Source organism: Eubalaena glacialis, chromosome 5, assembly GCF_028564815.1.
Source record: "Eubalaena glacialis isolate mEubGla1 chromosome 5, mEubGla1.1.hap2.+ XY, whole genome shotgun sequence".
In the NCBI taxonomy this organism is placed as follows: domain Eukaryota; kingdom Metazoa; phylum Chordata; class Mammalia; order Artiodactyla; family Balaenidae; genus Eubalaena; species Eubalaena glacialis.
This window is the reverse complement of record NC_083720.1, coordinates 14,419,372-14,447,128: the sequence shown is the minus strand read 5'-3', so window position 1 is coordinate 14,447,128 and position 27,757 is coordinate 14,419,372. Positions and strand designations below refer to the sequence as shown.

Sequence of the window (27,757 nt, the reverse complement as noted above, 5' to 3'; positions counted from 1 at the left end):
TTTCCTGGAGGTCCAGTGGTTAGGACTCCGTGCTTCCACTGCTGGGGACCCAGGTTCAATCCCTGGTCAGGGAATTGAGATCCTACAAGCCGCAAGGTGCAGCCAAAACAAAACAAAACACATGTCACAGGCTAAATGCTACTCTTTACTATTTAGTAAGAAACATTCAGCAATAAAGTATCATTTATCTTCATTCTCAGTTAAATTTTGACATCTCTTTTCTCTTTTTGTTTTTATTATGGTAAAATACACACAATATAAAATTTACCATTTTAACCATTTTTAAGTGTACAGTTCAGTAGTATTAAGTACATTTACATTGTTGTGCAACCATCACCACCATCCATCTCCAGAACTTTTTCATCTTCCTAAACTGAAACTCTGTACCCATTAAACAAAACTCTATTCACCCCTCTTCCCATCCCCTGGCAACTACCATTCTACCTTCTGTCTGTATGAATTTGAGTACTCTAGGTACCTCATAAAAATGGAATCATACAATATTGTCCCTTTGTGTCTGGCTTATTCATTTTGCATAATGTCTTCAAAGTTCATCCATGTTGTAGCATGTGTCAGAATTTCATTGCCTTGTAAGACTGAATAATAATCTATTGTATGTATATACTACATTTTGTTTATCCATTTATTCATTGATGGACATTTGTGTTTTCTCTGTTTTAACAAGGTTGTTAAATAAAATCCTATTTTATATTAAATGACATTTTCTTTTCTTTCATATAATCAGACAGATTCTTTCAAAATGGGACAAGAGTTCCTGAAACACTTCCCTAGCAGTGCAGACAAGCTAACTAACCTTAACCTGGTTTCTAGAACTTTAAATTTAGATATGGTGGACGAAGTTGTGTCCCAAAAAGCTGCTGAGTGCCATAAATCTAGTAAAACATCTATCAGTGCCACATCAGAAGGACTCTTGTTGCAAGATACCTCTAGGATGGGGTGCTTCAATCAAACACTCTCAACCAACAAAAGTAGTTATACGCGTTGTAATCCTCAGTCATACCACCTACTCAGTAAAGAACAAAGAAGAAACACTCTTCAGAAAGAATCTTTAATATTTATGAAAGGAGTTATGGATGAATGTACTCATGTAGCAAATTTCTCAGGTATTAATTTTTATATGAAATTGAGAATATTTGCTGATGATATGTGATAATCATGCTGATGATATGTAAAATATGTGAAATATTTTTAAGGATGCTTTACAAGATAATTTCATATTTTCAAGAATATATTTATTGTTGGCTGCACAATGTGTTTTCTAAGATAAGTTGGTTATGTAAATGTATCATATTTAAATTTTATCCATGAAAATCTAAGACCATTTTATTAGTTCTTTAAAAACGTTGGGTTTTGTATCTTCTTTAGAATATTCATCTCAATTTTGTATTAGAGATGAATATTATAATGTTATGGTATAGTATAGTTGATTTTTTAACTTAATAATCAAAAGTTTTAGTTCAGCAAATGTTTTACTTACTGCATTGTATGGTGTATTTTATTTTCCAATATGATTACTAGTATTTATATAAAATTCTTAGAGCTTCTTAAAAGTATATATGTTGCATCTTAAAAAAATCCTGTACCCAGTTCCAGTTGACCCAAGCCTCATCATAGTGGTTCAAGCCAAAGAAGATGCCTATATTCCACGAACAGGAGTTCGAAGTCTACAAGAAATTTGGCCTGGTTGTGAAATCCGATATCTAGAAGGGGGTCATATTAGTGCTTATCTTTTTAAACAAGGACTCTTCAGGTAAGATGATTGGTCTAACAGGTGTCTATTTATTTGTTGTTTGTTTGGGGGACTTTTTTGGCTCAACAAATATAAAGATTGGGTATATTTATTATGCATTTTAGCCCTCTTATTTCCTTCCTGCCTCTCTCAATTCTCACATTGTGATACTCTTTCCTATCTTGTCTTCTAATTTTCTTTTCCTTCTAGAGAACTAGGAAATAGCATATGATAGGCATACTTTGTTGTGTGGTTTTACCCTCTTCAGATATTAATAGCCAGGTGTTTTAGGGTGTAGGGAGGAACATTAGGGTTTGTAAAACTCGCTTTGGCTCATCATGAATTTTTCACTCCACTCTGATGTTCTTCTCTCAGAATGACCTGAGTATCTGTGGAATAATCTAGCAATGTTTTTCAGTAGCAGGTGAATACTGAACCCTGAAAGAGAAGTGAAATACTGGTTTTATTGTTAATAACCTTATATGACTCTGGTATTTGCTAAAATTTATAAAGACTTTTTGCTATTATTCTAGTTTTTTGATAATGCTGTTTTATTTCTACTTCTATTCAGATTTGATTATAACAGGTATCATTGGAATATTTATCATTAATGGTTCAATTAGTTCACATAAAGTGCTTAGACCAGTGCCCTGTGCCATGTTCCAAAACTGCCAGCTGGATAGCGGTATAATAGAAGAATGCATGTGCTATATGTTTGACATGTTTTAGTTCTTTTTAACCTAGGAAATAATTCTTTGTATGTTGTTGCTTATGTAGTTCAGTTTATAGATATCACCTTTTTGAGGTACAGTCTAAGTCTTCAAGTCTGTAATGTCCTCAAGAATATAGTAACCCTTTCTTTTCATAGCGTGATCTTTTAAAAAATACTCATGTATAAAGCATTTGAGTCCCTGTTAGTTGGTGACTGAGCAGACTACTTATCCAGTACTCAAGTGACCCTCTGGCACAGCAAAACTAAAACTAAAACAAACGAAAATTGTGAGTACTTAGTGTTGCTAGGGTTGCTCAAGAGTCTAAAGTTCTGTTATACATGTGAATGCAGGGAACGCACATGCTTGTTTTAGTAAATCGTTGTCAAATTTCTTTTACTCTTTTACGTATCTACGTGGGAGTGTGGCTGAGAGGCATTAGGAAGAATAGAAGTCAGCAGTAAAAACTCATAAGTGCTAATTTGAAGGCTTCATTTGAGAAAGAGATAAATGTTAGCTATCAACATGTGGCAGGTACTAGAGCAATCGCTTCATATGTTATTTTTAATATCACCTTTACACAGAAACACAGGAAACAAAAAAGATTAAATAACATGCTCTGGTGGAGTAACTGCTACGCCATTTGGCCTCTCCACTAGTCACTTCAAAACCTAACAAAGTTTAGATGACATTGGAGTAGTAGAATTTTACAAATTCAGTCTTTTCACTCCCCAGATTTAAAAATAAAACAAGCCAATCCTTTATGTGCTCTAATAATTTGGGTTAAGTTATTTAGAACGGATTGATAATACAAATGGATAGGAGACTATTCATATGACTTAAACTGCATATGTATACCTTTACTAACCCTCCTCATACCATGTACACAAGCCCAGGTTGCAACCTTAGACCTCATTTTATAAATTTTTGAGCCAAATACACACAAACATTATACAAAGCTTTGTCTTTCCAACAAATTGGAAATCACAGTCTGTAGCAGGTGCCAGTTTTAAAGTTAATCTTAATATCTTTTTAAGGATGTGGGGAAATGCTTAGTCAAACAAGTATAACACAGGATTAACATGATCTCAGTTATCATTTAAACTGGGTGAAAATACAGACATAAGCATTAAAAAAAAAGCTTGTAGGAAAAGATTAAATGTAGATATCTTAGAGTGATGGGATTATGACTTTTTTCCCTTTTTCTGAATTTTCTACAGTGAAAATGTATTTGACAATAGGAAAAAAAAATAAGCCTTAAAAATAATATCTTATGAAACTGGGCCAGATCAGTTTGACTCTTCCTTTCCAATTAAAATACTAAATACCTAGTGAAGTTAATGTAGGAAACTAAGGCTTTTAAGTTCAGTTGCTATATCATAATCTATGCAGTAGATTGAATATTACATTTGAAAAGTTCTATGGCCAGTTAATTTTCAACAAGTAACAGAATAAAAAGAAACCAGTTCCTTTTCATTTTATCATTTCATATTTTATACATAAATGTATACATATATTATATAAATTTAAAGGCACAAAAAAGTGCTTCACAGGAAAAGATGGCATTTATGAACCATCGGTTGGAAGTACATTTAAAGTTTTCCAGTAGTGGTGAAGTTACATGGATCCAAACTCACCCTCGCGTACCTGCCTCTTCCACAGCTATTGATATTTGGAGAGGAGGTCAGGTTGCAAGACACAGGTTATTTGGAAATAACTTATAGTAAAAACACTGTCTGTCCTCCTTTTTTGCTAATTACTTGTAGTTTTTCTTTCATATTTAATTTTAGGCGCGCCATCTATGATGCATTTGAACGCTTCCTCCGTAAATACGCTAACTAATGGGATCACTGTATGTAACCAGTGCAGCCATCATGTTTCTTACGAAAGGAGTTTGATCCTTTGATGATGTGAAGAACAAGCAGACAGCACTATATATGTAATTGCTGTCAATTTAGTCTGGAATTCAGTGTTACAGATCAGTCAACTATAATCTTTAAATACATTTGAATAATTGTAAACCAATATTTGGATGAAATAATGCTGAACTATTTTGTACTATTTGTGGGAATCCCATAAAATCAATATCTAGTCTGTTGTTACTATTTATGTAAACTTTAAATGTTTAATTATGAATAATTTATTAATTTAAAATAAATGTATTCATAGAAACCCTGTTGGTTTTTAAAGAACTGCTAAATCAAACTTAGTTTGTAATATGTCACCCTGTATTGTATATATGCCCTTACATGACATTTCTATTATTGACTTGATTTGAGAAACATGTGTATTTCTTTTATGTATCCACAGTGAATTTATAATCTTATTTTCAACTTTAATTTTCTGCCATGGATACTTATCATGTGTAAAATCAGTTTTAACTTTGAATACTAAAAAATCCTTTTTGCTTTGTACTTAAGTACTTTTAATAATTAAATTGAATGTGAGAATGCAGATAAGATGCATAAGACTTGGCTAAACTTTAAAACTTTGCCAAATATTAGGTTAGAAAAAATTGCCAAACATTTTTCCCCTACTTGAAAAGTTTCAATTCATGAACACTGAAATAATGAAAGACCTATTGCATTAATTAATAACTGTTTCTTAACATTTTCTTGTACACATACTCTGAGTTTGCTAAACATCTAACTTTAGGCCAAGTACTTAACAGCTTTGGTTTTTTAATTTCAGAAATTAATGGCCACATATGAAATTGATCTGTCTGTATAAACTTTATTTTACAGAAAAGATATAATAACTAGTAACTTTTTAAAATGGAATATTATATGGCTACACTTGGTGCTTTCTTTTTATTTTATTTCACTTTTAAATTTTTTTTGGCTGCACCACACGGCCTGTGGGATCTTAGTTCCCTGACCAGGGATTGAACCCAGGCCCTCAGCAAGAGTGCGGAGTCCTAACCACTGGGCCACCAGGGAATTCCTGGTGCTTTCTTTTTATGTTAAACTTCTCAAGCCAAGAGCTAAAATGTTTTTAAAAGTAGAAAATATTTGGGGTTTAGAAAAAATATATTTGAGTTTTATTTTTTTGAAATATGTGTTGTCTGTGGGTTATTTTAAAATATGTATTCCTAGTCTAGTAAGGATATTTGAATTATAAGATGCCTTTGTAGCTTTTTAAAGATTTTATTTGTCCCTCTAATGCCTCCATCACCTTAATTTTTAAAAACTATTTTTAAATGATTAATGTGAAGTCACTGATGGCATACAGTGTTGTAAATTCTGTAAAACTACTTTGACATAACAAACAAACGTGGTTACAGCCATTTGAGCTATAGCAATTTTACATGTTCAGATTAGAACCTTTACTTTTCACTGAAAGTATGAAATCTACTAAAGTTCTCCAACAAAATACCCTTTAAAGATAAAGTAAAACTTGTTGTTAACTGAATTACAAGTATTTTCTTATGTATTTAGTGAAGTGATTGAATGCTTTCTGAGCAATGCCTTTAGTGAAACCAGTACTTTATTTTTCACATAAATATTTCCTACTAAGCAATAATGTACTATGGTATGTAACTTTCTATTGGTAAAAGAATGAAATTTCATTTCAGTTTAATTAACTCTTAGGCATAACTAATTTCTCCCAAATAAATGTGAAAGAGGTGTTTTTAAAATTTCTTCTGTTATCCAGATGTTCTAAGAATATATCCACACAACTACCTAAAGAAGTGCTGTCTGCCATTTTGAAGATTGGGTACATAAATTGCTAGAAATTCATTTAGCCCAGAGTTGCAAACTGGCAATCAGTACAGGACAGCTTGTCCCACAGTTGTTTTATTCAGTGTGCATAATATCTCCAAAATTTTTGAATTCGAAAAGTCTTTAGACTGGGTATGCATTCCCCAGTTTGCCATAATCCACCAGACTCCGAGCTCTTGTATTAGACTACTTCACTACTTTGTGTTTCCCACGTAGCCCTGAAGACATCTGAGCCTGACACCCCGACTTAGATCTGTGGTTAAAAAACGTTTCTGAATTTCATGATTTGATAATGTTGTAAGTACTATTAAATCATTTTAGCATATGCATTTTAGATTGTTTCTTATGAATGTAAATTTTAATGTGGTGCTTTCTTTTCTAAAGATTGTTGAATTATTGACTCTGTAACTGAAATTTGTAAAATCATTTCCAAATATTTTTTACTTCACAATAAAAGTCTTAAAAATTAATTACTTGTTATGTTCAAGAGGTATTATTCTAAACGCAGAAAACCCGTGTCACATTTGATTAATATAGCCAAACTTGAACTAAGTGTGTGTTCCTTCTTAGTAATATTATGACCCAAACAACGTAAGGCAAATATAAGCAAAGGAGTCTCTAGCAAAACAGTATTCAGTATCTACAACAAGAGCCAAATTTCCCCCCAAAATATGTGTGATGTCAGGGAAACCAGCATTCTGACGGACCAATCTAAATGTTGTGTAACTCACTATTAGATATTATTACATTTACACTAGTAAATGTACTGCAATTAAAATCTAGAGATAAGAACTATAGGACTGGGAATGGGGGTCCTGAGCAGAGGCTGCTGTAGAAACTCAGTTTGGAAATAAAAGAAAGATTACGGCAGATTAGACAACGGGAAAAGAGGTACATTTTGACCATTTTGCAGGAGCAGAGTAACCTAATTCTAGGAATGCTATTATAGGCAGAATCCTAAGAAACCAATGACTGTGTGAAAGACTTTGAAAACAGTTTTAACTAGAAAATGTTGGACCAAAAACCCAAGGATTTTCCTCAGGACTGAAAGAGCTAATAGGCAGATTCACCAGATTGTGTTAATTAAGAAAAACTGTATAAACAACTGTAAAAAGTTTAATCTGTGTATAAAGTAGCTGGGATAAAAGTTTTCCTATATACAGTACCTGGATAAAGTACCTACATCAAGTACGTACCACTTTACTGCTCTAAGTGTGGTCAGTAGATTTGCAGCATCCTCTGGGAGCTTGTCAGAAACTCAGAATCTCAGGTGCCATCCCAAACTTACTGAGTCAGAATCTGCATTTGAATAAGATCTCCAGATGGTTCAAATACACATTATGTTTTGAAAAACACCCTTCTAAGGTCAGTGGTTCTCAAATTTTAGCCTGCATAGGAATCACCTGGAGCCTTGTTAAAAAGATTTCTGGGCCCCAGTGCCCAGAGTTTCTGATCCAGTGAGTCTGGGGCAGGGCTGGGGAATTTGTATTTCTAACAAGTTTCCTAGGACGCTGATGCTGTTATCCAAGGGGTTACACTTTAAGAACCTAAGAGCCATGGCTCTAATTGGATCTCAGGCCTTGGCTGCACATTAGAATCACCTGGTGGGGAGTTCCCTAGTGGTCCAGTGGGTAAGACTCTGTGCTCCCAATGCAGGGGGCCCGGGTTGGATCCCTGGTCAGGGAACTAGATCCCACATGCATACCACAACTAAGTCCGCATGCTGCAACTAAAAGCATGCCGCAAACGAAGATACCACATGCTGCGACTAAGACCCGGCACAGCCAAAATAATAAATTTTTAAAAATTTAAAAAAAATCACCTGGGGGAGTTTTAAAAACATAGGTAAGAATGCTCAGACCTCACCCCAAAGATTCAGATTTAGTTGCCTTGAGGTACCCAAGCTCCCTGGGCAATTCTAATGTGCAGCCAGGTTTAAGAACCATGTGCTTCAGCAAAGGAAAACATAAACAAGACGAAAAGTCAACCCTCAGAATGGGAGAAAATATTTGCAAACGAAGCAACTGACAAAGGATTAATCTCCAAAATATACAAGCAGTTCATGCAGCTCAATATCAAAAAAACAAACAACCCAATCCAAAAATGGGCAGAAGACCTAAATAGACATTTCTCCAAAGAAGATATACAGATTGCCAACAAACACATGAAAGGATGCTCAACATCACTAATCATTAGAGAAATGCAAATCAAAACCACAATGAGGTATCACCTCACACCAATCAGAATGGCCATCATCAAAAAATCTACAAACAATAAATGGTGGAGAGGGTGTGGAGAAAAGGGAACCCTCTTGCACTGTTGAAACTGATACAGCCACTATGGAGAACAGTAGGGAGGTTCCTTAAAAAACTAAAAATAGAACTACCATACGACCCAGCAATCCCACTACTGGGCATATACCCTGAGAAAACCATAATTCAAAAAGAGTCATGTACCACAATGTTCATTGCAGCTCTATTCACAATAGCCAGGACATGGAAGCAACCTAAGGGTCCACCGACAGATGAATGGATAAAGAAGATGTGGCACATATATACAATGGAATATTACTCAGCCATAAAAAGAAACAAAATTGAGTTATTTGTAGTAAGGTGGATGGACTTGGAGTCTGTCATACAGAGTGAAGTATGTCAGAAAGAGAAAAACAAATACCATATGCTAACACATATATATGGAATCTTAAAAAAAAAAAAAGGTTCTGAAGAACCTAGGGGCAGGAGAGGAATAAAGACGCAGACGTAGAGAATGGACTTGAGGACATGGGGAGGGGGAAGGGTAAGCTGGGACGAAGTGAGAGAGTGGCATGGACATATATACACTTCCAAATGTAAAATAGCTAGCTAGTGGGAAGCAGCTGCATAGCACAGGGAGATCAGCTCGGTGCTTTGTGACCACCTAGAGGGGTGGGATAGGGAGAATGGGAGGGAGACGCAAGAGGGAGGAGATATGGGGATATATGTTTATGTATAGCTGATTCACTTTGTTATAAAGCAGAAACTAACACACCATTGTAAAGCAATTATATTCCAATAAAGATGTTAAAAAAAAAACCAAAACCATGTGCTTTAAAGGACTCAAGGGAAGAGGAATAGCTGCTGCAGGAAAGGATGTAAAGTCATTAAATCAACATAGATTTTGGAAAAGAATTCCTGATTTCTGGGTGTTATCAGCACCCAAGAGATATTAAAGTAGCCAAGAGGGCCTGTGTCCCTTTTGCTTCTATATTGTTAAGGGTAGATGTGTATTAGAACAGAATGAGCTGAGGGTGCATTTATGCACTTATGTGCAGCAAAGCTTCTGTAAACCTTAAACATAAAGCACACACAAGTATGAGCAAGGAAGAAATGCTACCCCTTTTGCTTTATTTTCTTCAACCATAAAGATTACATCTTCCCTTCTTTTTTTTAAAAATTTGTTATTTATTTATTTAATTTATTTTTGGCTGCATCGGGTCTTAGTTGCAGCACGCGGACTCTCTAGTTGAGGCACGTGGGCTTACCTGCCCTGCAGCATGTGGAATCCTAGTTCCCTGACCAGGGATCGAACCCATGTCCCCTGCATTGGAAGGCGGATTCTTTACCACTGGACCACCAGGGAAGTTCCACATCTTCCCTTCTTAACCACATGAAATTGCTTCTAAAAATGCAGATATATTGACTCTTTGAAAAGTTAAAGCATTTCTTCAGAAAATTTTGCTTTCACTTCTAGAGCAGTTACTCCTCAAGATTTTTCCATCCATGTCAGTCACTAAAATAGGTGCCTTTGCTATTGTATGTTTTAGAGACACTTGTCACCAACTCATAGACCTTTGATCCACTTCCCTTGCCCTGTAGATAACAACTGACTTTAAGTCCTTACACTCAGGCAAAAGGCAATCACTGATCCTGGTCTGCGTTTTTACTCAAGCTCAACTGTAATCCTACACCAACAGCATCACCTGCTAAGCATTTGGTCCTGAACTAATTCCCCAACCTGCAACTCCTCTACAAAACACCAATTGGCTAGTTGATACACAACGATAACGTGGAACGTGAATATATTTTCTACTTGGAAATATAAATATGTTTGTACATTTATTATTTCATAGTCTTCCTTCTAGATGTCATTTTGTACCAATGTGTCTTAGGCTGTAAAGTGGGAGAAAATAAATTGGTAATCTGAGAGATGCATTGGGAAGCCCTTTTGAGTAATAAAATCTACTTGAGAGGAGATAGGTTTGCTGTCACTTGCAGAACTGTACCGACAGGACTATCTGGGGTTTGCTCTTATTTCTACTTTAGGGTCATGTCTTTAATTCACTCTTTGGTATCTCCAAAATGGATGAAGATTCTAAGCAGCTGGTCTGGTAATTTGCTCTTTGTCCTGACACCTGCCAGGTCTTCAGGGTTTTTTTTTTTCATATCAGAAAGTAATCATGACACTTCCAGGAACAAATTCCTCCAGAGAATAGAGCTACGCCTCTTGCAGCAGTTAGCCAACTTGTGAATTCAAAGGAAAAGTTCTTGAAAGAAACTAAAAGTGCAACTCCAGTGAACACACAAGTGATAAGAAATTGAAACAGTCTTATTGCTGATATGGAGAAAGTCTTGGTGGTCTGGATAGAAGACCAAACCAACTACAACATTCCCTTAAGCCAAAGCCTAATTCAGAGCAAGCCCCTGACTCTTCAATTCTATGAGACTGAGAGGGGTGAGGAAGCTGCAAAAGAAAAGTTTGAAACTAGCAGAAATTGTTTCATGAGATTTAAGGAAAGAAGCTATCTTCAAAACATAGAAGTGCAAGGGGAAGCAGTGAGTGCTCATGCAGAAGCTGCAGCAATTTATCCAGATGACCTAGCTAAGATAATTAATGCAGGTGGCTTCATTAAACAGCAGATTTTCAATGTAAACGAAACATTCTTCTATTGGAATAAGATGCCATCTAGGACTTTTATAGCTAGAGAGAAGAAGTCAATGCCTGGCTGCAAAGCTTCAAAGGACAGGCTGACTCTGTTGTTAGGGGCTCATGCAGCTGGTGACTTTAAGTTGAAGCCAATGCTCATTTACCATTCAAAAAATCCTAGGGCCCTTAAGAATAATGCTAAATCTACTCTGCCTGTGTGTTATAAATGGAAAAACAAAGCCTGGGTGACAGCACATCTGTTTATAACATGGCTTACTGAATATTTTAAACCCACTGTTGAGACCTACTGCTCAGAAAAAAAGATTCCCTTCAAAATATTATTCTCACTGACAATGCACCTGGTCACCCAAGAGATCTGATGAGGATGTACAATGAGATTGTTGTTTTCATGCCTGCTAATACAACATCCATTCTGCAGTCCAAGAATCAAGGAGTCATTTCAACTTTCAGTCTTATTATTTAAGAAATAGCTTTTGTAAGGCTATAGCTGCCATAGATAGTGATTTATCTGATGGATCTAGGCAAAGTCAATTGAAAACCTTCTGGAAAGGATTCGCCATTCTAGATGCCATTAAGATAATTTGTGATTCATGGCAAGAGGTCAAAATATCAACATTAACAGGAATTTGGAAGAAGTTGATTCCAACCCTCATGGATGTCTTTCAAGTGTTCAAGACTTCAGTGGAGGAAGGAACTGCAGATATGATAGAATAGCAAGAGAACTGGAATTAGAAGTGGAGCCTGAAGATGTGACTGATTTGCTTCAATCTCATGATAAAACCTGAATGGATAAGGAGTTACTTTTTTTTTTTTCCGGCCGCGCCACAAGGCATGCGGGGATCTTCACCGACCTGGGATTTAACCCATGTCCCCTGCATTGGGAGCGCAGAGTCTTAACCACCGGACCACCAGGAAAGTCCAGGAATTGCTTCTTATGGATGAGCAAAGAAAGTGGTTTCATGAGATGGAATCTACTCCTGGTGAAGACGCCATGAAGATTGTTGAAATAACAAAAAAGGATTTAGAATATTACATAAACTTAGTTGGTAAAGCAGCGGTAGGGTTTAATAAGAGGATTGATTCCAATTTTGAAAGAAGTTCTACTGGGGTAAAATGCTATCAAACAGCACTGCATGCTACAGAGAAATTGTTTGTGAAAGGAAGCAGTCAGTTAATGCGGCAACTTCATGGTTGTCTTATTTTAAGAAATGGCCACGCCCACCCCAGCCTTTAGCATCCACCACCCTGATCAGTCAACAACCATCAACATTAAGGCAAGACCTCCAACAGCAGAAAGATTACGACTCACTGAAGGCTCAGATGATGGTTAGCATTTTTTAGCAATAAAATATTTTTTACTTTATGTACTCTTTTAAAAGACATAATGCTATTGCACACTTAATAGACTACAGTATAGTGCAAACATAACTTTTATATACACTGGGAAACAAAAAAATTCACGTGACTCACTTTATTGTGATATTTGGTGGCTCCGCGTGGCTTGAGGGATTCCCGACCGGGGATTGAACCAGGGCCACCACAGTGAAAGTGCCGAGTCCTTAACCACTGGACTGCCAGGAAATTCTCTACTATAATTCCTTTCTTGAATAACTTTGTTTTCTTGTACTTAATTGCTTTCTTGGTTTCCTATGTACTTAAAACCTCACTTTTTCCCCCAATTGCTATAATTTTTCCAGATTTTCAAATAATTTATCAGTTCCATTTTTAACTTTGGTGACCTACCTCTCCCATTTCTCTCCCAGAATTCTTTCCTCTAGTACTAGGACTTCTTATCCCCTTTTTGCTAGTTCTTCTGATTTTCTTTTTCTTATTTTTATTCCTAGTTTGGAAGCAGCACATCCTTTGGCAGCTTTCTGAGAAAGCAGTGATGGGAGGTTGTGAAGCTTGCATATCTGAAACTTCTTTATTCTCATCTCATTTTTATTTTTATTTCTATTTTTTGGCTGCATTGGGTCTTTGTTCAAGCGGGGGTTACTCTTTGTTGCGGTGCACGGGCTTCTCATTGCGGTGGCTTCTCTTGTGGTGGAGCACGGGCTTTAGGGTCGCAGGCTTCAGTAGTTGCAGCACTCGGGCTCAGTAGTGGCTCACGGGCTCTAGAGCGCAGCTCAGTAGTTGTGGTGCATGGGCTTAGTTGCTCCGCAGCATGTGGGATCTTCCCAGACCAGGGCTAGAACCCACGTCCCCTGCATTGGTAGGTGGATTCTTAACCACTGCACCACCAGGGAAGTCCTCTCTTCTCACTTTTAATTGATAGTTTGGTGGAGTATTGACCTCTAGACTGAACACATATCCATCAGAATTTTGAGCATTATTCCACTTCTTTTAGCATTCAAAGTTGCAAATAAGAACTCTAATGTCATTTTAGTTCCAGTTTTGTTTTTTTGGGTTTTTGGGGGGATTTTTTTGTACTTGACTTGTATTTTTCTCTTTTAAGATCTTCTTTTTAACTTTGTATCCTGAAATCTCATGGTGATATGCTTTCATGTCTTCCTTCTTTTACTTATGAGATAATTCAAACATATAGAAAATAGTATAACAAGAACCTATGTACCCACTACTGGGATTAAGCAGGTGTTAAATCTTTGCCATAGTCCTCCAAATATATTCTTTTTTAAGAAATGATAAAGATATATAAGCAACAATTGACAAAGCAATTGTTTGACAAAGCAACCACCTATATAAAACAGAAACTATAGGAAATTCAAGAAGAAGTAGCTAGAAACACACTAATAATAGGAGACTTTTATAAACCACTGTTAGTACCAAAGAGGTCCTAAAAACAAAAATTAGGAGTATACAACAGCACTGTTCAACAGAACTTTCCACAGTGAAGGAAAGGTACTATAAGCGCTCTATCCAAAAGAATAGTTACTAGCCACATTGGCTGTAAGCATGTAAAATGAGGCTATCGTAACTGAAGAACTGAATTTTAAATTATTTAATTACATTTAAATTTAAAATATTAATTTAAATAGCCACATGTAGCTAGGACTATTAGACTATTAGGACTATTAGGTCCTAATATTAATTTAAATAGCCACATGTAGCTATTGCATTAGATAGCACAGATATAAAAAAAGCTAAATGACACATTAAGATAGATCTTTTGGATATATGTAAAGCATTATACTCTAATAATATAGTATAATGTTTTGGAACATTTCCAAAAGTCATATATTAGGACACAAAGGAAAATCAGTATGTTTCATAAAGTAGAACTATTACAAACAACACTCTCTTGTAACATGCAATAAAACCAAAATTTAAAAATTAAAGCCAGGACTTCCCTGGTGGCGCAGTGGTTAAGAATCCACCTGCCAATGCAGGGGACATGGGTTCCAGCCCTGGTCTGGGAAGATCCCACATGCCACAGAGCAACTAAGCCCGTGCGCCACAACAACTGAGGCTGCATACCACAACTACTGAAGCCTGCGTGCCTAGAGCCTGTGCTCCGCAACAAGAGAAGCCACCGCAATGAGAAGCCCGCATAACAAAACGAAGAGTAGCCCCCGCTCGCCGCAACTGGAAAAAGCCCACGCGCAGCAACGAAGACCCAACGCAGCCATAAATAAATAAATAAATAAATAAATAAATAAATAAATAAATAAATAAATAAATAAATAAATAAATAAATAAATAAATAAATAAATAAATAAATAATAAATAAATAAATAAATTCATAGAATAAAGTTTAAAAAAAAAAACAAAATTTAAAAATTAAAGCCAGGACTTCCCTGGTGGTCCAGTGGTTGAGACTCCGCGTTTCCACTGCAGGGGGCGCAGGTTCCATCCCTGGTTGAGGAACTAAGATCCTGAATGCTGCGCAGCAGGGCCAAAAAAAAAACCTCTGTGTTTCAATTCATGTAAAATACACTTCAATAAAATATTTTTAAAAATAAAAATACACTTTTTACTGCAAAGTTATGGCAATCAAAACAGTGAGATACTGGAATAAAGCAGACATATAGAACAGAGGACTAGAATAGAGAGCCCAGAAATAAACCCTTGAATATATGGTCAAATGATTTTCGACAGGGTGCCAAGACAATCTTTCAACAAATGGTACTGGGAAAACTGTATATACAAATCAAAAGAATGAAGTTGGATCTTTACTTTACACCATATATAAAACAATTAACTCAAAATGGATCAAAAACCTAAATATAATTTTCTTAGAGAAAAGCACATAGGAAAATCTTCAAGACATTGGATTTGGCAATGATTTCTTGGATATGACACCAAAAGCACAGGCAACAAAAGAAAAGTTGAACTTTGTTACATTTAAAAATTTTGGGGGGAGTTCCCTGCTGGCCTAGTGGTTAGGACTCCATGCCTTCACTGCCATGACCTGGTTCAATCCCTGTTTGGAGAACTGAGATCCCGCAAGCCGCTCGGAGCCGCCAAAAAAATAAATAAATAAAAGCAAAAACAAAAAAAAACCTTTGGGGTATCAAAGGACAGTATCAAGAAAGAAAAGGCTACCCACAGAATGGGAGAAAATATTTACAAATCATATATCTGTTAAGGGATTAATATCCAGAATATTTAAAGAACTTCTACAACTCAACAACAAAAAGACAAACAACCCAATTAAAAGATGAGCAAAGGATTGGAATAGACATTTCTCCAAAGATATGCAAAAAAGTACATGAAAAGATCAGTAGGGAAATGCAAATCAAAACTACAGTGAGATTCTACTTTACAGCCCTTAGGATGGCTATTAAACAAAAATGGAAAGTAACAACTGTCGACAAGGACATGGAGAAATTGGAACATTTGTGCATTGACGGTATAAATGTAAAATGGTGCAGCCACTGTGAAAAGCAGTATGGTAGTTCCTCAAAAAGTAAACAGAATTACCATACAATCTGGCCATTCTGAGACAGGAAGGGGGCAGGGCACAACCTTTAAAAGAATGACATAGCCTAAGGATACATAAACTGATTAGAACCAACTAGGTCCAAGATGGAGGATGAGTCGACTTCCACTAGACCTTGAGCCTCAGTATAACACTCTCTGTAACACATCATCAAGGTAAATGACACAACCACAGGTGCCAACACAGTTCCAAGGCCGACCATAAAGGTCAAAGTGGGTGGTGGCCCAATTCCTGAAAATCCCCACCCCTTCCCCAAAATAGCCAGAATATTCCTCCCACTCATTAGCCTATGAAATAACCCACTCCTATAAAAACTGACAACCTCATACACTGGTGCCTCTCTCACCTTCTGAGATGGCCCACACTCTGTCTATGGAGTGTGTTTCTCCCTGAATAAGCCTTCTTTCTCTTTACTATGGCTTGCTCTTGAATTCTTTCCAGTGGGAAGCCAAGAACCCACACTCAGAGACCGTCCCAGGGATGTGACTTGGGACGTGACCATCCTCTCGTGCCCCACTCTCTTTCCTGCAACAATTCCACTTCTAAATATCTACTCAAAATAATTGAAAGCAGGAGCTCAAACGGATACTTATACATCAATGTTCATAGCAACATTATTCACGATAGGTAAAAGATGGAAACAACCCAAATGTCCATCGACAGATGGATAAACAAAATGTTGTATTTTTCAGCCCTAAAAAGAAATGAAATGTTGACATATGCTACAACACGGATGAACCTTGGGAAAAATTAAGCTAAGTGAAATAAGCCAGACACAAAAGGACAAATAATGTATTATTCAACTTACATGAGCTACCTAGAGCAGTCAAATTCAGAGACAGAAAGTAGAATGTTGGTTACCAGGGGCTGGGAGGAGGGGGGAATGGGATATTATTGATTTATGAGTATAGAATTTCAGTTTGAGAAGATTAAAAATTTGTAGAAATGGATGGTGATGATGGTGGCACATTGTGAATATACCTAATGCCACTAAACAATACATTTAAAAATAGTTAAAGGGGAATTTCCCTGGTGGTCCAGAGGTTAGGACTCTGTGCTTTCACTGCTGAGGGTGCCGCACAGCGAGGCCAAAAAATATATAAATAAAAATAGTTAAAATGGTAAATTTCATCACAATTTTTAAAACAAGAGTGAATGGGAGGAGGGAGGGAGACGCAAGAGGGAAGAGATATGGAGATATATGTATATGTATAACTGATTCACTTTGTTATAAAGCAGAAACTGACACACCACTGTAAAGCAATTATACTCCAATAAAGATGTTAAAAAAAAAAAAAAGAGTGAATGGGGGAGGGGCTAGGATGTGAAGATAGCAACTATAAGCTTCTCTTTGGAAAGGTATGCTAGAAAGACCAGCAGTGACTGGAGGGGGAAATGGTTTCAAATTAGATTTTGTTTGTTTGATAGTAAACACTAAAGTTTGTCTATATATTGATGAAAATGATCCAGGAGAGAAGAGACTGTTGTTGTTTCAAGGAAGGGGTAATGAGCAAACCAATTCCTTGAATAAGAAAGAATTTCAAATCATATTGTAAAACCAAAAGTTTCCATAATTGACTACCTTTAATTTGTCTGATTGATAACTGCATGTTGTTCGAACACTATTAAACAAGAAAACAGGAATATTTTGATTATTTTGTTGCTGAATTATCAGTCTTGGAATTATATTTTTAAAATTAGGCATTAAATGTTCTAGGCAGTTTGTCTTCTTAAGACATAGATGTCAACATAACACATAGACTTATATGAAGTACATATTTTTCCAAGTGTCCAGTTACAGTACAGTAATGTCATACGTCGTAGTAAGTCCTTATACTGTCACCTAGGTTTTAAAATTAACTTGGACAAAGTTCTCAAATTAACTACATTATCTAATCATATATACTTAAAGAGATACTCTAAAATATAGTGAGTATGATTTCACTTCCTATTTATTTCTCAAAATGACTAAGGATTTTTATCTGATCTTCCCATATTTCTTACTTAGATTTAACTGAGAAACGGTTGGAATCTTAAAACTTTATATCTAAATTGTTTAAAACAAAAGGAAATTTTTTAAAAGGAGTTTTCACACTATTATTCAACAAAAATAGCTAAGAAAAATTTCCCTCAAGATTTCCCAAGATTTTTGAGAAAAGGTTTCACCTGAAAATTTCAAGTGAGGAGGTAGAGATTATATCAGTAAATAAATAACCAAGAAACAGGAGATAATGGAAAATGTCTGGAGACCTATATATTTACTCCTATGAATATCATTCACTCTCGTTAAACTCCAGGTGCTACAAGGCAAATAATAGATTGATGTTAATTACATTATAAAAACAATTTTGTAATGGTTTTGTGAGTCACTAAAAGAAGTATTTTTATTTATTATTTTTAAATGGACAAAATTTTTACGATTTTGATTGACTTATGAACAGCACCCATTTGTCAATTTCTAAATGATCCAACTGCTACAGAAGAACCATAGCATGGGGACTTCCCTGGTGGTCCAGTGGGTAAGACTCCACGATCCCAATGCAGGGGGCTCAGGTTCGACCCCTGGTTGGGAAACTAGATCCCGCATGCATGCCACAACTAAGAAGTCCGCATGCTGCAATGAAGATCCTGAGTGCTGCAACTAAGACCAGGTGCAGCCAAAAAAAAAAAAAAAAAAAAAAGAACCATAGCATGATCTACATACTCCCTTGATCACAGATGTTATATTAGGTCAACAATAATGAAGTTGAGCAATGGCACTCATAGAACAAATTATTCTTACTGGGAATGTGTTTTGGTACTTCCATCTGGATACATATGAATTCACCTCACAAAAAGTGAGGGCGGAACTCAGATTCAAAACCACTTAGTAGGGTCTAGAAATCTTTAGTTTTTTATTAGTAGTTTTATCTTTACACTGATATGTAAAGATATCCAAGAGTTATTGAAATAATATACAGTATGCAAAGAAAAAGCATATATAAACATGCATAGAAAAAATTGGAAGGATATAATATACAAGGAACTATGACTATTTCTGGGGAGTGAGAATAGAAGGGACAACTTAAACTTTTCAATTAGTGACATTGTTGTTTAAAAATTTTACCATTGCATGTATGATTTCAAACATAAAAAACAAACACAGTCATTTTTTTTCTTTTCTTTGAGATTAATGGCTTATGATAAATTTCTAGGAGTGGAATAAGTAGGCTGAAATACCTAAGAATTTCTATGGTGCAAATCTTGTGCCAAATTGGAAAAGATGCTTCAAATGTTGCAGATACAGCACATCTTCAAGTGTTTATTATTTCAGCACACAGTCTGGAATTTTGATAAACATTCTTCCTATAAAAAAGTGGCAGAGCCCTTTTTCGCAATATAGCTGATCTGCCCTGTTTTCAGCCACCTACCTTCTTATAGCAGGTGAAACTCAGATGTATTAGAAAATGCATTAAATAGAGAAATAAACTGATGTACCCATTTTAAAAAGCGTCCTTAAAGCCATGACAAACCAATCTATAATTTAAGATTAAAAAAAAAAGCAAGTTGCAGATATGGTTTTATAGTATTATATAATATTAAGAAAAACCTTAGAAAAGAATATATATTTACGAAGCAAAATGTTATGATGCTGAGAATGTTCTTTATACCCTTAAGGAATTGAAAGAATTTTGAGAGTGGTAAAGGAGTTTGATAATAGAACAATCCTGAACTATGTAAAGGGGACAGCTCATTAGTTAAAGAATAAATACTAATCATCTGTAAATAAATTACTTATAGAAATAAACAACAGAAAACAAAACTAAGGATAGGTACAGTCATACAGGTCAAATATAGATGAAGAATCATATTTTCTTGATAATATTTTTAGTGCAAATTAACCAAGGAAATATCAGATTATACAGAAATAACTAATCACTATAAAGTCAAACACAGCTAAAGTGAAAAAAATTTATGAATGTATCAAAATTTCTTGACAAAATTTAGAACTGCAAATTTGACCTAGGAAACTCAGTCAAAACAAAGGTCTTCAGGGAGTTCCCTGGCGGCCTAGTGGTTAGGATTTCAGGCTTTCACTGGCACGGCCTGGGTTCAATCCCTGGTCGGGAAACTGAGATCCCGCAAGCACTTGGCATAGCCAGAAAGAAAAAGAAAAAGAAAGAAAGGAAAAAAAAGTCTTCAAAGAACATTCACAATATAAAATTAAGAGGGACAAGAATTGACCTCACATAATTATTTTAGTTAAAAATTAGCATAAAAATGAAACTAGCTTAACTGCTCTATAGAAAAATTGATCAAAGAGTTAATTTTGTTTAATGGAATTTGCTCCTGAAAATATTTTATAAGTGTTATGACTAGGGCATGCATTGTCCTGAAGGCTAGGTTAAGGATTTTGGTATTTATGCAAAACTACAGGAAGGCATTAAGGGTTTTTTTCAGGTGGCGCAGGTGGGGATGGTGTGGGGAGATGTGGAGTTGTGGGAGACTGAATATGATTTAATGCATTTTAAACAGCTCATTCACTCTGGCTGCAGTGAAAAGAACTAGTTGTAGGGGGCCAGCAGTCTAGGCAAAGAGATCAACTGGCAGGCTATCAAAGTGGTCCAGGTGAGGGATGATGATAGCTAAAATTATGATGGCAGTGGATACAGAGAGAGTTGGATGGATTCCAGAGATGGATTTCAGGTGATGGATTGGTGATGAGTTGGAATAGAGGATAAGCGAGTGGTGCCTTTTCAAAGAAATAGAGAACCCTGGAAGAAGACCAGTGTGAGGGAATGGATCTAGAGTCTAGTCTGGCATGTACAGATTTTTGATGTCTAAAAATAGACAGTAGCATATATGAATCTGAGGCTCAGAGAAGAGGTTTGGGTAAAAGAAAAAAAACTTGCAATCACTGGTGTTTATAGGGTAACTAATATTATAGCTATGGTTGAGATCTTGAGGAGCCTAGGGAAGAAAGAGGACAACGGTTCTCAAACTTTTTGGCCTCAGGAATCATTTATACTCTTAAAACTTGAAGACCCTAAGGAGCTTTTGTTTATGTGATTACATTTATCAATATTACTACATTACAAATTAAAACTAAGAAATATACATATATTATAAATTTATTTTATTTATTTTATTTTTGGCTGCGTTGGGTCTTTGTTGCTGTGCGTGGGCTTTCTCTAGTTGCAGCGAGCAGGGGCTACTCTTCATTGTGGTGCGCAGGCTTCTCATTGCGGTGGCTTCTCTTGTTGTGGAGCACAGGCTCTAGGTGCACGGGCTTCAGTAGTTGTGGCACGCGGGCTTCAGTAGTTGTGGCTCGTGGGCTCTAGAGTGCAGGTTCAGTAGTTGTGGCGCACGGGCTTAGTTGCTCTGTGGCATGTGGGATCGTCCTGGACCAGGGCTCGAACCTGTGTCCCCTGCATTGGCAGGCGGATTCTCAACCACTGTGCCACCAGGGAAGACCAAGAAATCTTTTTAAATATTGATTAATTTTAAAATAACAATAATAAAATCATTACATGTTGTATTAGATTTCTAGGGTTGCTGTGAAAAAGTAACACAGACTGAGTGGCCTTAAACAACAGAAATTCTCTTGCAGTTCTGGAGGTTAGAAGGCCAAAATCAAGGTGTCCACAGGACCATGCTCCTTCTGAAGGTGTTCCAGTGAAAGATGTGTTCCATGCCCCTCTCCTAGCTCCTGGTGGTTGAAGGCAATCTTTGTCATGCCTTGGCTTATAGATGCATGATTCCAATCTCTGCCTCCTTCCTCACATGGCATTCTCATTCCTGTGATCAAATTACTCTCTTCTTATAAGGACACCAGTCACTGGATTAGGGCCCACTCTAATCCAGTATGGCCTAATTTTAACTTGATTACATCTGCAAAGACCTATTTCCAAAGATCACATTCACTGGTACTGGTGGTTAAGACTTGAATGTATCTTTTGGCAGACACAATTCAACCCACGAATGTTAACATTTATAACATTTTTAATAAAAATAACTTTGTTTTCCAATACACCCCCTCAATTTTTTTAGTGAGTAGTGTAGCATTATTTTAGTTTTGTAAAACTTTTAAATACCTAACTTCATGGAAGACAGCTGGACTGCCATATCTGCTTCCGCATTTAATCTGTTCTGAAAGGTTAAAGTATATGAAGAAAATCTGACTGGAAAAAGGAAAAGTGTTTTCCTTTTCAGATAATTGAGGATATTCTTCTTTGATACTACACCCAAATACTACAAGTGATAGTTTCTTAAATGTTGCAATGTGGTATCTCAAACCATATTAACTTTTCATTCTTTGATTCATTAAAAACCATTGTTCTGTATCCTGGAACATAAAGAGGATGTTAGTGGAAAAAGTGGTGCAATCTGAACAAAGTCTGTAGTTTAGTTAATAGTGTTGCACCAATGTTAATTTCTTAGTTTTGACAAATTTACCACAGTTATGTAAGATTTTAGGGGTAGCTCAGTGAAGGTCATATGGGAAATCTTGCTACTGTCTTTGCAACTCTTCTATAAATTTCAGATTGTTTTGCATTAAAAAGTTTTTTTAATGGATGCTCATATTAACATGTTTATTAATGTTTTGCAATTAAAAAAATACTTTCACCTCTTATCTTGCTTTATCATAACAAATGGGTTGGCAGTAATGGCTGGAATTACTATGTCCATTTTATAAAAGAAAAAACAGTGAAAGAAGTTCAGATACTTGATAAGATTCTCACTGTTGAATGGTAGAGCCAGAACTCTTCCCCTTCCCCTCCTTCTTTCTCAATCTTCCAGAGAGATTCCCCTTAGCCTGGGCTAAGGACTCTAATCTTTTACTTCTGTAACTTTTATCGTAGCCCTTATCTCATTATATTTATTTATTTATTTATGTTTTATGTGGACCATTTTTTTTAAGTCTTTTTAATTTATTACAATATTGCTTCTGTTTTATGTGTTGGTTTCCTGGCCCCAAGGCATGTGGGATCTTAGCTCCCCAACCAGGGATCAAACCCGCACCCCCTGCATTGGAAGGCAAAGTGTTAACCACTGGACCACCAGGGATGTCCTCATTATATTTAAATAGTCAACTATCTGTGCCCCACCCTTTCCAAACCCAGTCTGTGAAAGAAGCAGGTCTGATTCATTTTTTATGCATGCATAGTTCAAGGACTACCAGATGGTCCATTAAAGTTTGCAGAATGATTCCAAGGGCAGTGCTCTTTCCACTATACCAGGTTATAGTTTTACACTACAGTTGACCCTTGAAAATCAAGGGTTAGGTTAGGAACGCTGACCCTCTGCGCAATAGAAAATCCTCCTGTAATTTATAGTCAGCCTGGCACTGCATATACTTGGTTCCTCCATATCCCCTGTTCTGCATCCCCATATTCAACCAACCGTGCTTGGTCCTGTACTGCTGTAGTATTTATTATTTTAAAAAATCCGGGTATAGTTGGACTCAAGCAGTTCAAACCCCTGTTGTTCAAGGATGACTGTATATTTTTTAGATTCAGCCGCTGAGGAGAGCAGGAGGCGGTCGCCTTGGTGGAAGATCCTGTTCTTTGGGGTAAACTGCCATCTGCTAGGGATACTTTTGCAGGCTCCAGTTAGAAGTGAAACGTCCAAGGATCACTCTAAAGATAAAGTAGTCACCAGGGAGTAAAGTGAGAAGCACCGTGACAGGGGTAAAATTCAGAATAGGCACCACGCCTCCAAGGATAGCAGCAGCGCTGGTCTTTGTGCAGCTCTACCGCCACCTCGGCAGCAGCCCCGGCTCAGGCGCTGGGAAAGTTCCAGCACGTCAGGCACCTCCGGCTCCAGCAGCTCCTCTGCCAGTCAAGTCCTTCTCCACACAGATATGGCAAGAGGCAGTGTTCCTGCTCCCAGTTAAACCACCCAAAAGAGATGGAAGAGGAAAGAAAAGGAGGAGACGTTCCCCCTGTCCCCACCCCAAAGGACGCCAAGCATGGGAAAGCTCACCAAGACTGTGACCAAGGATCATGGCATGGAGATATTCTCCACCTGTGGGAAAATTAAGACGATTGACACGCCTGTAGAAGGGAAGCACACTGATCTATCTGAAGGCCAAACATAGTAGAGTTTGAGAATCCATTTCGAGGCGAGAAGGCCCTGAAGCACATGGACAGAGGATAAATTGATAACCAGGGGACCAACGCCACCGGTGTGCCGGCCCCCTGGCCTAGGCAGCCCCCCAAGTGATCTAGCCCTCCCGGGAGAAAGCTGCTACTGGTTCCCCGGTGGCGCAGGACATGCCCCCCCCGAGGCTCAGGTCTCTGTGTGCCAGTGACCCCCCTTTGCCGGCCACACCACAGTCCCAATTCCTCTGGGTAAGCAGGGCCACTGAAGTTCATGTCCCCTGTAGTCTATATCCCACGCAACTCGGTTTTGTCACTGTTCTACAATGGAAGATAGGAAAGAAATTCTCTCAGAGGCAGGCTTCTAAAGCAGCAACTGAGACTTTTCCTGTGAAGGCTGAGCTCTGGCTGCAGGAGTGCTGTTGGTTTGGGATGGACCTCCAGGTTCCTGGCTAGAAAGCTCACACATTTCCAGCTCCTGTGACAGAGTCGGTTCAGTGGCAAAGCCAGCAGGGACAAACAAGGCTCCAGGTGGCAGTGTGGCCTGGCCCCTGCTTGGGTGCACATTTTTCCTTTCCATAGATGACCTGGAGCCACACTGGTGGCCTGGTCATACTCTTGCTTGTTACCCTGAGAGATCCTTCGGGAAAAGGGGGGAAGCTTTGCTGCAGCTGCCTTTTCTGTTAGGCCTGGCCCCTTGCTCCCCTGCCTGAATCCTTCTCTGACCTCTAGGGTCAAAACAGCCAGAGAAGAGCCTCTCCCTGTTATCCCATGTTAGCTGACATAAATGGTTGTTTTTACATGTACTCATGCACATATATGTACACCCTACATCTCCCTTTCTCTCTCTGGAATAGGTGAACAGGTCAAGAACCAGCTCTGCAGAGTCATCACGGACCCCGCTGTGGCTGGTATACATGGTGGTCCTGCAGGTTACCTTGGCAGCATCTACATTGTTTTGGCTTTTATTGTATAGTCAGTATAATGGGGGAGAGGGGCTGGAGGTTGAATTAATCACCAATGGCCAATGATTTAATCAATCATGCTTAAGTGATGAAACTTCCAGAAAAATTCATAAGCAGTGGGATTCGGAGAGCTTCTGGGTTGGTGAACACATCAAGGTGCTGGGAAGGGGGAGTGACATGCTAGGAGAGAGTCTGGAAGCTCTGAGTTCCTCCTCCCCCTTACCTTGCCCTGTGCATCTCTTTCATCTGGCTGTTCCTGAGTTGTATCCTTTAAAATCAACTAGTAAATGTTAATAAAGTGTTTCCCTGAGTTCTATGAGCCATTCGTTCAAATTATCAAACCTAAAGAAGGGGTTGTGGGAACCTCTGATTTGTAATTGGCTGGGCAAAAGTGTGGGTGGCCTGAGTACCATGTTTGTTGCTGCTGTCTAAAGTGAGGGCAGGGACTTCCCTGGTGGTCCAGTGGTTAAGAATCCACCTTCCAATGTAGGGGACATGGGTTCGATCCCTGGTTGGGGAACTAAGATCCCACATGCCACAGGGCAACTAAGTCCGTGTGCCACAACTGGAGAAGCCTGCACGCCGCAACGAAGAACCAGCACAGCCACGCCCCCTTCCAAAAAAAAAAAAAAGTGAGGGCAGACTTGCGGGACTGGGTATTTTAACTTGTGAGGTAGTTAGTGTCAGAATTGAATTGAGGGACTTCCCTGGTGGTCCAGTAGTTAAGACTCGGCGCTCCCAATGCAGGGGGCCTGGGTTCGATCCCTGGTCAGGGAAATAGATCCCACATGCCGCAACTAAGACCCGGCGCAGCCAAATAAATAAATAAATACATATTAAAAAAAAAAAAAGAATTGAATTGAATTCTTGGACACCAGGTGGTGTAGGAGAATCAGAAAACTGGAGAATTGGTGCCTGGTGTCAGAAAACACTCCAGATCTATCATCAAAATCTGTTCCAAATATTCACCTGTAAATGTTGATCTGTAATGAAATTTTACATATTTCAACTTCGAAAACGACTTTTCATGTAGATAGGTACTGCCAAATAACTAATATCAATTTAAAGCAAATGCTTTTAATTCAACATATTCATCATCCTTTGCAAGGCAGTTATAGCATTTGATTAGATTCGTCTCTCTTATTATCTATCTGGCTTTTAGCAATAGTACAAAGTGATGACAACACCACATATGGTCTCGGTCACAACTACTCAACTCTGCCATTGTAGTGCGAAAACAGCCACAGAAAATACATAAATGAATGAGTATGCTGTGTTCCAATAAAATTTATTTATGGAACTGGAATTCAAATTTCATATAGTTTTCATGTACCACAAAATATTCTTTTTCCTTTTCCTTTTAACCATTAAAAGATGTAATAACCAAGTTAAGAGGAAAATTAACTAAGATTCAGGCCTTTGGGCTGGAAGATCTGGTTAGAAAAGATGTATAGGCCAGAGGGAATTGTACTTTTATTCTGAAAAGCTGCTCAATTATACAATTGGCTTTATGGTTTTGGTTTTCTTGGAGGGGAAACTTGAAAAGACGTCTAGGGTCCACCATTTTTAAAGCTTGCATCAAATATATTCTAGACTTCTAAATTTTTGTGCAATATGCTATTATCAAGTTGATGGAGGTCAAATTTTAAGCTAATAGCTATTGACCTCAGCCATTATCATATTCATGCCGCAACTAAAGATCCCGCATGCCGCAACTAAAAAAGATCCTGCATGCCTCAACTAAGACTCGCTGCAGCCAAATAAATAAATAAATATTAAAAAAAGAAAAAGTGAATGGAGAAAAGTGTTTTAAAAGTCAGGCTTATAAGTCTAGGGATCTAATATACAGCATGATGACAATAGTTAATAACACTGTATCAAATACTGCAAATTCACTAAGAGGGTAGATTTCAGGTGCTGTCATCACAAAAAATATATGGTAACTATGTGAAGAAAAGATATGTTAATTAGCTTGACTACAGTGTCATTTTGCTATGTATATATATAGCAAACCGTCATCTTATACACCTTAAATATGTGAAATTTTTATTTTTATAAAAGACCCAAAAATAAATAACAAAGCTAAAAAGTGTAAAAACCACTGAATATTCTGTAATAACCTATATGGGAAAAGAATCTGAAAACGAACGGAGATATATATATATATATATATATATATATATATATATATATATATGCATAAATATAACTGAATAGCTTTGGTGCTCACCTGAAACTAACATAACATTGTTAATCAACTATACTCCAATATAAAATAAAAATTAAATTAAATTTAAAAAATGTAAAAAATATTCTTAGCTTGCACCTGTATAAAATAAGTGGTGGACAGGATTTGACTGATGCGCTATAGTTTGCCAAGTCCTAATCCAGATAATCCATATAACCCTGAATCATTTTCTTTTTTTTAATGGAAGGTGGGGTCTCTTTTTAAAAAATATTTATTTATTTATTTATTTTTGGCTGTGTCAGGTCTTAGTGGCACGTGGGATCTTTTGTTGTGGCACTGGGCTCCAGAGCGTGCAGGCTCTGTAGTTGCAGTTCGTGGGCTCTCTAGTTGTGGTGCGTGGGCTGCAGAGTGTGTGGGCTCTGTAGCTGCAGCACGGGGGCTTATTTGCCTCTCGGCATGTGTGATCTTAGTTCCCCAACTAGGGATCGAACCTGTGTCCCCTGCATTGGAGGGCGGAT

The 27,757-nt window shown here is 37.3% G+C and overlaps 1 protein-coding gene across 4 annotated transcripts in view; it reads left to right on the top strand.

Annotated features, from left to right (window-relative positions):
• ABHD18 (abhydrolase domain containing 18) overlaps positions 1–4,545 on the top strand; it is a 39,342-nt gene extending 34,797 nt beyond the window's left edge. For 3 of the 4 annotated variants that reach the window (XM_061191991.1, XM_061191990.1, XM_061191993.1), the window contains 3 exons: positions 746–1,124; positions 1,609–1,771; positions 4,251–4,545. In XM_061191991.1, the coding sequence (XP_061047974.1) occupies positions 746–1,124; positions 1,609–1,771; positions 4,251–4,302 (594 nt within the window). In that variant the 3' untranslated portion in view covers positions 4,303–4,545. Of the gene's footprint in view, positions 1–745; positions 1,125–1,608; positions 1,776–4,250 lie in introns of those variants that run through there. The other variant, XM_061191992.1, reaches the window with a different exon arrangement.
• The last annotated feature ends 23,212 nt before the right edge of the window (positions 4,546–27,757 follow it).